The sequence below is a fragment of the Cydia strobilella genome, chromosome 6, assembly GCF_947568885.1.
Source record: "Cydia strobilella chromosome 6, ilCydStro3.1, whole genome shotgun sequence".
In the NCBI taxonomy this organism is placed as follows: domain Eukaryota; kingdom Metazoa; phylum Arthropoda; class Insecta; order Lepidoptera; family Tortricidae; genus Cydia; species Cydia strobilella.
In genome coordinates, this window is record NC_086046.1 from 12,424,087 (window position 1) to 12,435,078 (window position 10,992).

Below are 10,992 nucleotides of genomic sequence, written 5' to 3' on the forward strand. Positions count from 1 at the left end.
CGATTATTAACCCAAGGTACATGTGCTCTGTGACCATTTCAATTTTTTCACAGTTACAAGTTGTGATATTATGCTGGTGCAGGCAGCTATGTTGGTGTGCAAATACAGTAATATTATGAGTAGTTTTATTGTGAGCTGAACGAATATGCATTACCTTGGTCTTTTGGGCGTTAATTACTAAACCGACATCGTGCGCCCATTTGCAGAGGGTGTTGAAGTTGGATTGCATTATGCGTTCTGCGGCAGCTACGTTACGGTCGGCTGTGATAATGCATGTGTCGTCCGCGAACTGATAGACAGAGCCCTCAGTTATTATGTTGCACATATCATTAACATATAGCAGGTATTCCGTTGGGCCAATTATGGATCCCTGCGCCGTGCATTTTTCGGTTTTTATTTCGTCACTGTATGTGTTGTTTATTTTTACTCGTGTATGTCTATTTTTATGATAGCTTTTCAGCAAGTTAACTAGAGGGCCCTGTATACCGCTCTGCTCTAATTTGTAATATAACGTTTCATAATCTAGCATTTCAAAAGATTTGCTGAAATCAATGAAAACAACGAGCACATGCCTTTTTTCATGCATGTGCTCGTTGATTTCATTGTTGAAGTCACGAAGTAGCTGAGAGGTACTTCGATTTTTTTGAAAACCGTATTGTTTACTGTTAATTACCTATATATTGTTTTGAGTCAAAAAGTTACTGATTTCGTTACCGAGGTATCTCTCAATTATCTTATCGATACACGACAATATAGTAATTGGTCTATAGTTATTACAATCACTATGCGCTCCTTTTTTGTAAATAGGGCGTATTATAATACCCGTTTTGAGTTCGTCAGGATATACCGCTGTGGCAAGGCAGGTGTTAATCAAGCGAGTAAGAATTGGTGTTATTTTAATACAATTTTTTTTAATGTCCATGACTCAAATTATGTCATACCCAGGGCTTTTTCTATCATTTAGACCTTTGATTATTTTAGAAATATTGTCGCATGTCGCCTTTTTAACCCTCATTGCCACCATTGGTATGGTCCAGAATTTGTGTTTTACATGTAACTGATATTTTCTTTACATTATTTTGAAATTCTTGAGCAAAATTACTACATATTTCTCTTTCATTCATTTTAAAATATTTCATGATTACATCATCAATGGAACAATTTATTTTGCCACACAGTTCATTAATTATGCGCCATATTTTTTTCGAATTTTTAAAATTTTTAGTAATTTCTTGTTTCATGTACTTATTTTTAATGAAGTTAATATATTTATTTGTTTTGTTACGATACTTATTATATAAAATTCTATTTTCAATTTTTTCCGGCGCTTTTTTCCAAATTTTGTACATTTTATCTCTTTGTTTACACATTTTAAGCATTTTTTTATTTACCCATTTACATTTTGTTTTTATATTTTTACACCTTATAGTCTTTTTACATTCATCGTATGCATTTTGAATTTTTTCCTTGAAGTTAAATATTCTATTCGGACAGTTGTAGGCGAGTGCCTCATCCCATTCAACCTGCTGCAGCGCAATATCGATCTTATCGTTGTCTAGCACGGTAACTAATCGCGCCGCGGGCGCACGGGCGCTTGCGCCCGTTATCGGTAACGCACAGCCCGTTATGTAATGATCAGCAATAGATATGTTAATGACCCCGGTATGTACTGAGTGGCAATTGATCGCCCTCAAGAAGATATGATCTATACAGGATCTTGACATAATGTTTCCTTTACTTTGCTCACGGGTGAATTGAGTTATGCTACTCTCTAGTCCCAGTTCAGAAAGTCTATTTAAATACATAGTATTAATATTATTTTGTTTCTTCAGGTCAATATTCATATCTCCAATAATTATCAATTTGTTTTTGTCGGCGATGTGGTTTATAGTTGTACATTTTCGTACACACATTCGTTTACAAAGTGCGATTTGCATTTATCGGGCGGGCGGTACACCGCGCAGATACTGATTTTTTCTTTATTGTTTATGTCTATGCGCCCGCATAGCGATTCAAAGTATAAAGACGCATAAGGGGTCAGGGTAAATGGGATGGTTTTGCGTACATATAATATTACTCCACCTCCCTTCCGGTTTTTTCTAAGATTAGTGTGCATGTTATAATCGGCTAAATTAAATAATGATCTACATGTTTCAGTTATGTTAACTTCTGTAAGTACAATAGTCTATTACGCGGTTGCTATGCGTAACTATGTATTCTAAATGTGAGAAATTTAATAACATCGATCTTATGTTTACATGCAGTGTAATCAGATATCGACATCCTGTAGGAATAGCACTTATATATAGGTAATTGTTCCAACCGCTGAAAGTACCTTCGTCGATGTTGAAAGACCTATACATTTAACTATTTTTTTTAGGTAGGCACTTAGATCTCTTTATAATGCAAGAGTCAATCCTTTTGGAAGCCCAATATTCAATATCACTCACCGATCTTATATGATGTGTGTTTTACCTTGCTCGTCCTTCTTGATAAGTATGCATCCTTTTTTACACCATACAAACTTATACAAACTAGTTTCCTTTAGCTCCGACTTGGCTTTCCAGAGTAGGTCTATATATCGTTGTCTTGTTGTCAACACAAGCCTTTTTGAGCTAACTGTGGGGCTTGGGCAATTTGGGTAAGGGTGTCCTATAATAGTATTTATTTAAATCAGTTGTCTTTTACATAAAGCCTCAATTAAACAGCATCTTATCAACAGGGTCAACCGAAAGCAGAGTGGACGGCTAGACTAGGCACAGTCCGGATACAGAGCACGACGCCCTGGCAGCAAGAGAGACGAGTGGTGGGCATGGTTCGCTCCCCGGTGGAAGGAAGCATGTTGGCGCTGGTGAGACTGGAGGAGCCCGTGGAAATGACGGACTTCGTGCGACCAGCATGCTTACCGGTGGATGGTCTTAATCCAGAGGAATATGAAGGTTACACTTGAGATTTTCTGCATGCCAGCTTTTTATTCGCGTTTCACATCTCAACGAAAGTTTTCGGTGTGATGAAGCTTCGACGATGAGGCCTCCCATTTCTTTTATAATAAGTATAATAACAGATCTTTGAAAGCCAAAACTATCAAACGAAGCTATTGCAAGGCATTCAATTGTGACTCTTTCCCAATCCCAATGTTACACATCTTCCGAATAGATTCGACTTGTAGAGGTACCTACCTATAATATTTACGATCTCTTTTATTTGTGGTTTAATTGCCATATTTGTTAACTTTCGTATTTAGATTTAGCTCCGCTCTTTGTTTACCTTGGACGGTTCCGAACTATAATTCCCACATTAGCACATGCACGTAAAATATGACTTATTCGATAGAGAGACAGCTCTGCCAGATTCTGAAGACTGATAATTGTGATTAAACGTTTTGTTGCATGTTGTAGTATGCAACACACTGGGCTGGACCCGCAACAGGGACCAGGTTCAGCGCATCCAGGTGCTCCCGAGCCCCATGCACAACTGCGAGAACGCCAGCATCGCCACTGTCAACGGCATCTGTGCCGAGCCGCTGTATAATCAGGACGACTGTGACGTAAGAACTAACTTTATCGAATCTTCTAAACAGTTATTCAATTATTGACGGAGCCAATGCGGTGTGCGAGCCAAGCGTAGCGCGTATCTGTATCAGCTTAGGCAAAAATGCTTTCGTAAGCATGTACGGCTTTTCTCTTCCTCAACCCATTCTCGTGAAATTTTGTGAGCAGGATCGATTTATTTTTGTTGATTCAGATTTTGTCAATTTTGCAAACTGGCCTAGTCATATGGGTTTGCGAGGTTTACAGTTCACAGAGCTACTGTGTACTTATCAGAGCTGTTTATCACAGGGTATTTTCGCATTAAAATAAAGTATTGCCATATATTGTAGCCCTAGCCAAAGTAGATGGCGCTGTCTAACTCCGTACCATCGCCCACACTGTTACACTGTTAACTGTACATCGGTGGACCTTATGCCTTTTGTAATAATTTGCTGTTTGTACATAAAAACTGTAACAAGCGCTAACATTAAAAAATCTAGCTACCTCATAACAAATCAGCGTATACATATACACTATACAGAGCCTTCTACTTCAGCCGCCTTTACGGCTACATTAATTTGCGCGTCTTTGAATTCCTTAGTCTGTGAACGTTATCTAGTTTCTATGGTATTGTTTTTACCTTGTCACAGGAAGAAGAATACGCAGGGAGCTCCATGATGTGCTTCGACAAGCAGAGCAAACACTGGTCGTTGCTAGGTGTGAGCGGGTGGCGCATCGCTTGCTCCAAGATCGGGCTTGGTCGCCCACGGATCTACGATTCCGTAACGTCGCATATTGACTGGATCCGACGCACCATCGCCAACGCCGCGAGGTGACCTGACCATGACTGTGTGATCAAGCCAGAATGAAATTACCAAATGTGTTCATCAGCCGCAAATTATTACAGACTTAAAAATTGTGTCAGATTTCAAACAGACAGAACATAACAAACTGTCAGTTTGCAAACTTTAACTTTTTTCTTTTGTCCTGATGCAAGCCTCATGTAGTCGTGACTGAAGGACATGTCCGATAATTTGTTTCTAGCTCAAGACTTGACATCAGGTGTTAAGCACACTTTTAGAATGGGACTCCATTATGCACTATGTATAATAAAACAAAAATGTATTTTTTTTTCTGATTGTGTGCTTACACGACCTTGTGAACCTAAGCTGGCTTGGCTGTAGGTATCCTGATATGAATTGTGTCATTTATATGTATTGTTAAGTTTGAAGATTGAATTGCGGACAAATATGGTAGTCATTGGTGTAATTTTAAAACTGAAACAAACAAATGTTTCTAGTTGTGAATGTTGTGATCATTGCCTTGTATATGAAGTGATTATAATGTGTACTAAACATTTCTGTTATACCATTTAAAATTTTATTTTAACTGTTATTTAAGGTACAAAATGACTTCAAACTGGAAGTCTCTTAGATGTACTTCAAAACCTAGTACCTAAGATAACATAATTAATTTATTATATGTGAAATATGTACAATTTGCAAGTAAGTATAATTTGACTGTAAATACTTTTTTTTATATAAGAAAAGACCAAATTTGAAATAAAACTTTTGTAATGAATTGTTTTGTTTCAATATTAATTCAAAACAATGCATGTTGACTGACTGCTTCCCTTTCACTAGTGGTTGGGTTTGTGTTTACTTCTTTGGGACAATAGACATAGGTATATGTGAGTAGATAGGGCCTTTGTACCAAAAATTGCAAAAACTATTTTTATATAATTTTGAAAGTTGTATGTTATTCCTATTCTACAAGCTCTTCTGATTGTAATAGAAGAAATAATAATCCATACATTTTTCTACAAGTTTAATGAAAAATGTATGACTTATCTTCCCTTGTTAGGATTGATAGACGTCATGATTTTGATTATAGGACTATATAATAATCCTTATTGTGCATTATTTTTTCTTTTTTCTTTGACTATTGCGGTTTCTTTTTTTTCTGCAGCAATAAATTACTTTTTATTCGTTTATTTATAATTTTCGAAATCAAAAATGGTGTTTGCAATTTTTATAAAAGCAACAGTTTATGAAATAAATTTATAAATAAATTAGATCCTTTAACAACAAAACTATTTTATGAGAATTAGAATTAAACAAGTGTTGATTTGTAACTATGAATATATTATATACAAATTAAATGCTCACTCAATTGTCCAACTTGCAGGAAATTATTTAAGAACACCCTCCTCTTGCAATTCCTGCCTGATCTTTTGCTGTACATGTGGAGGCAAGTTCTTCAGCTCCTTATTTATGTATTCATTTAGATCTTTCAAGGGCTTGTAGTACTGGTGAACTATCTGCGAGCCAGCGAGCATGGAGAACGCAGCCGCGGCCGTGAACGCCATGTACTGCCCCCAAGTCACTCCCACAGGCATTTCAAAGTGACGAATACCTCTTGATTTTGTCTTCAACAATGTCGTGTGCTTGCCTCTTTTTAAAAGTATTGTAAAAGTTTACTTCTCCCACTCTCCAGTTAATCATTGAAAACTCCAAAGATGCTCCCAGAACAAAGAATATAGGTAAGAACCTATACATGCCAAATGTCTTTTTCCCAGGCCATTTGTTCACTAGTTTATGTAGCCAGCCTATTCTCATTTCAAATATTAATTAATAAAAGTAAAAAATAACTTCTTGCATAATATTCCATCTGAATCTATCACCTACTAACCTACGTTTACGTCAATGTGAATTGTGATCAATGTCAATTGTTAAAGTCACAGTCACAGCACGGAATTGACGTTCAGATACTATTAAACAATACATTATAACTTAAGTTATAACACACCATCGCACCGCACCAAGGTCATTGTGCGACGCACCCATAAGTAAGAGCGAGAAAGAGATATCGTTTTCTCGCTCTTACTTACGGGTGACCTTGGTGCGGTGCGATGGTGTATACGGGCTTTATAATTACTGTATTGTTTTTTACTTTTTAAGGTCCCTCCACACTCATGCGCGATTCACGGCGCGAAACCGCGAACGCGAGTGTGGAGTCTATCAGCGAAATCGACTCCACACTCGCGTTCGAGGTTTCGCACCGCGTAGTCTGGAGCGAGCTTTAGAAATATGTATCTGGAGGCCACAACACGAGAACGCGCGTTAAGAAGGATTGAATCCGCCCGCACGCTAAATGAGGGCTATCGTTTTTTTGCTCACCAGTTGGCGCCTCTGTTGATGGTGGTCCAAAAGACTATGGATGGTATAGAAAGGATGCCAATCTCTTATGGCAGAATTGTTGCAAAGTGACCGCTTTCAGCTTTAAATAATAGTTCCTAATCTCTCCGGTGGCGCTAGTTAGGCTCTGGGACATGAGTATAACATGAACCATATAAGTATGGATGGTATAGAAAGGATGCCAATCTCTTATGGCAGAATTGTTGCAAAAGTGACCGCTTTCAGCTTTGAATAATAGTTCCTAATCTCTCCGGTGGCGCTAGTTAGGCTCTGGGACATGAGTATAACATGAACCAACAAATAACCCGACCAAATTACGTAGGTTGTTTTTGGTAGTATTTCGGTGTATGGTGGCGCCGCCTAATTACTGTTTTTTGATGGACACTTTTCATACATAGAGATTTGGCTCCTTTATATAGTCTCTATGCATATAAGGCAACAAATAACCCGACCAAATTACGTAGGTTGTTTTTGGTAGTATTTCGGTGTATGGTGGCGCCGCCTAACTACTGTTTTTTGATGGACACTTTTCATACATCGAGATTTGGCTCCTTTATATAGTCTCCATGCAAAAGACTAAAGAACAGCTGTCAGTCATTGAAGTGACAAGTGACATTTGACATTTCGAACTATGGAAAAGACCACCCTCAAAATAATGACTAAAGCAAAGAAGCCGGGAAAAAATAAAAGCTTGGTAAAAGATATCGTATTCACAACACGCCATTACTTTTTGTCTATTGAGTGAGACAACAATCCGTAAGTTCTTTCGTTTTTTTCAGTATTGTCATAAGATGAACCGAGGAAAATGTCAAATGGTCCTATGTGGTTCGAATATAATCCAGCCAAATAAAATATATGTTCGTTATTTCACAGGTAGGTGCAGGGACCGGACAACCCTTTCCGCGATAAAACCCTTTCAATGGGCGACACTTAAACACGGCTAACACATTGAAAGACTTTCCCTTTTGAACTGCAAGCCCATTCATACCCTTACCTTTGACTAACCCTTACCGAAAAGCTAACCAAAAATAAGGCTAGCTCTTAATAAGGGTTACCCTTATCTTTAAGCGCTTTTTATAAAGGTTTCCCTTTGCGTGAAAGAGACAGGATTAGTATATATCTACGGTAGTGTATGAAAAGGAAAGAAAATACGTGCCTAGTCAAAGAACGCCGCCGTCGCCGCCGACGATCGCTCGGATTCGAAGTAATGTGTGCTTTATGAACAAGGTAGACGACTTAAATTAGCACGCTTATATGCTAAAAGGGAAGCCCTTTATAAGGCTAACCCTTATAAGCAATATGCAAGGTGTTGGTGAGCGGATGATAAGGGTTTTGTAAGGGTATTTGGGCTACCGATTACTCAAATGTGGTAGCTTTAAATAAGGGTTTTTAAAACCAAAACAAAGGGTTTCGTCTGGCAAAGGGTATGGTGAGTTAAGCCTTATGCAATACCCTTATAAAACCTCGATAAGGGATAGCGGGCCGGTCCCTGGGTAGGTGTCAACTGCTCAGAATAATGACTAAAGCAAAGAAGCCGGGCAAAAATAAAAGCTTGGTAAAAGATATCGTATTCACAACACGCTATTACTTTTTGTCTATGAGTGAGTGAGACAACAATCCGCAAGTTCTTTCGTTTTTTTCAGTATTGTCATAAGATGAACCTCGGAACGCACCTTTCATGGAGACTATATAAAGGAGCCAAATCTTTATTTATGAAAAGTGTCCATCAAAAAACGGTAATTAGGCGGCGCCACCATACACCGAAATACTACCAAAAACAACCTACGTAATTTGGTCGGGTTATTTGGTGCCTTATAAGGTTCATGTCATACTCATGTCCCAGAGCCTAACTAGCGCCACCGGAGAGATTAGGAACTATTATTTAAAGCTGAAAGCGGTCACTTTTGCAACAATTCTGCCATAAGAGATTGGCATCCTTTCTATACCATCCATAGCACCTTTCCTTTATTATAATTGACATTTCAAATTTTAGGTTATTTATGATAATTTTAAATTTTGAAAAATCGATGTTTGTTTGTGTAATATTAAACTGCCTTGATTTGATGTAGAAAGTGAATAAGAACTGATTGTGAATTTCTCATCACCTAATTTAGGCTATGTGAGTTATATGACATTAGTTTACCTACTTCTTACCTCTTACCAATTTCCTAGGATTTCGACAGGTTACTACATTTTTTTTATACTACGTCGGTGGCAAACAAGCATACGGCCCCCCTGATGTTAAGCAGTCTCCGTGCCTATGTACGCCTGCAACTCCAGAGGAGTTACATGCGCGTTGCCGACCCTAACACTCCTCTCCCTCGTTGAGCTCTGGCAACCTCACTCACCGGCAGGAACACAACACTATGAGTAGGGTCTAGTGTTATTTGGCTGCGGTTTTCTGTAAGGTGGAGGTACTTCCCCAGTTGGGCTCTGCTCTAGATCTGGAATGACATCCGCTGTCCTGTGCCCTACCACACAAAGCGAGATGTCATTCGCAGTGCCCATACGTCTCTTTTGGACATAGTTTAAGGACATACCCGGGTCCGGACGTAGTTTATGGACATACCCGGGTCCATAAACTACGTCCATAAGGTTATAACTATTACCGTTGAATATTAAATATGTTTCCGAAAATAACTCCTATTTGTTTATCCTTACAAGTGAGATTTGTGTGCTAGATCTTTAGTTTGTACTTGAGAGATGACATACATTTGATTCACATTGATTTTCTCCCATTTTAAACATAAAGTCAAAATTACAGGCATCATACGATTGAACGGTGTGTATTAAATTTAGAGTTTATGTTGCTCTTAATACTTTCAGCGTCAAACTCCCCTTTTCCTATACAAAATGAACCCACCTTGCGGGTATGCAGGTATTTGGCAGTGAATGTGTTAAGGGAGCAAATAAAAATTATTAAGCCATCTGTCAAGCACAAACTAACTTTGAAATATCTGCACCTAGTTTTTTAATCTTCCTTGTGATATCAGTATTGTGTGCATCCATTTATGTGTTCATGTAAAGATCATTAAGTTCTAACTATAGTTAGTCCTTAAACATTGGTACACTGATATTTCTCCGATCTGTCATAAATCAAATTCTGTTACTTTATTGTCCGGGGCTAATAAATTCTGAAATGCATCTACAAATATAAAAGTTTGTATGAAAAGTTATTCTATGAAGGCATATTTTTCTTTATCAAATCCATGGTACTTAAAATTTTCCTTCAGCTCTTTCAGATGTTAGTGTTCCTGCCATCTAAAACACAAATATTTAATTATTTCAGAGTAAACTAGAGACATTTTAGTAAAACGAATGTGGAATGAATGTCCAACCAAGTAAATGCAAAAAAGTCAAAATATGACCGGAATTATATTGCAACTGTACCACCCATCAAATTGTCAGAAGCCAAAAGGCTGAAATTGCACAGTGAAAGCTGGGGACTGTTGACTGACTTCTACTTGGAATCTGTTAAAATAAATCGATACAAAGGCCAAGTTTACTCAGCTGCTACTATAAAAGTAGGAGACAGAGCTGGTCAAACAGTATGTGTCCTGAGAGGGCCAGTTGTTGCTATGTTATTTGGACTTACTACTCAAGAATGGCTGGATATTGAAGGCATGGTGGAAAATGAACAACAGTTATTCTATAGATATTTTAAGGCAGGGTTGCATGGAAATTTCAGCTGTGAACAGAAACTGTTTTACAATTTTTGCCTAACAAACCAAACATCTGAAGTTTTACTGGCATTTTTTACAAGATGTGTCAATACAAGAAATAAGGATAAGAGTGATGCTCTGCTTCAAATAAATGAGCTTAGGAAGTGCAAACATGATGAATTAAGTTATTATATTGATTACCTGCAAACCAACTGTGATATAAATACCTAATTAAACATTTATGAGACATTTTAGTAATAAGTAAATTTTCCTTTTTTGTTTGTTCTTAATTTTTAAATGTTATGTGTTTTGGTTAGTTTCTAACATTTCAGCTGTATAAATTATGTATGTGTAAACTTTTTGTGGCTGTGTAATCAATAATTTTACTAATTAATTAAATGTATAAGCTTTTACTCATTGTTGTTTTTGAAAATGACCCTACACCTACACCTACATTGACCTACATGTCATATAACTTTTGATTTTGTATTCTTGGACTAAGTGATTGAGTCGCCCCAGACATGAAAACTGAATACCTAGATTACCTAGTAAAGGAAATCCTTGTACAGGCAGCAGGATAAGGATAACGCGACGTGTGGGCCG

The 10,992-nt window shown here is 37.6% G+C and overlaps 3 protein-coding genes across 4 annotated transcripts in view; 1 reads left to right on the forward strand and 2 right to left on the reverse strand.

Annotated features, from left to right (window-relative positions):
• Positions 1-5,111, forward strand: part of LOC134742140 (atrial natriuretic peptide-converting enzyme) — a 42,688-nt gene extending 37,577 nt beyond the window's left edge. For both annotated transcript variants that reach the window (XM_063675103.1, XM_063675104.1), the window contains 3 exons: positions 2,723-2,939; positions 3,399-3,547; positions 4,181-5,111. In XM_063675103.1, the coding sequence (XP_063531173.1) occupies positions 2,723-2,939; positions 3,399-3,547; positions 4,181-4,366 (552 nt within the window). In that variant the 3' untranslated portion in view covers positions 4,367-5,111. The remainder of the gene's footprint in view (positions 1-2,722; positions 2,940-3,398; positions 3,548-4,180) is intronic.
• A 542-nt stretch (positions 5,112-5,653) lies between these two features.
• Positions 5,654-5,928, reverse strand: LOC134742556 (ubiquinol-cytochrome-c reductase complex assembly factor 6). Its single transcript, XM_063675771.1, has one exon. The coding sequence runs from the start codon at positions 5,926-5,928 to the stop codon at positions 5,722-5,724; it is 207 nt and encodes a 68-aa protein (XP_063531841.1). The 3' UTR covers positions 5,654-5,721.
• Positions 5,699-6,226, reverse strand: LOC134742554 (small integral membrane protein 4). The gene has a single exon (XM_063675770.1). The coding sequence runs from the start codon at positions 6,146-6,148 to the stop codon at positions 5,930-5,932; it is 219 nt and encodes a 72-aa protein (XP_063531840.1). The 5' UTR covers positions 6,149-6,226; the 3' UTR covers positions 5,699-5,929.
• Between the last annotated feature and the right edge of the window lie 4,766 nt (positions 6,227-10,992).

Coding starts and splice junctions, on each gene's coding strand:
- LOC134742554 (XM_063675770.1), bottom strand. CDS start 6,148: ATGAGAATAGGCTGGCTACATAAACTAGTGAACAAATGGCCTGGGAAA.
- LOC134742556 (XM_063675771.1), bottom strand. CDS start 5,928: ATGCCTGTGGGAGTGACTTGGGGGCAGTACATGGCGTTCACGGCCGCG.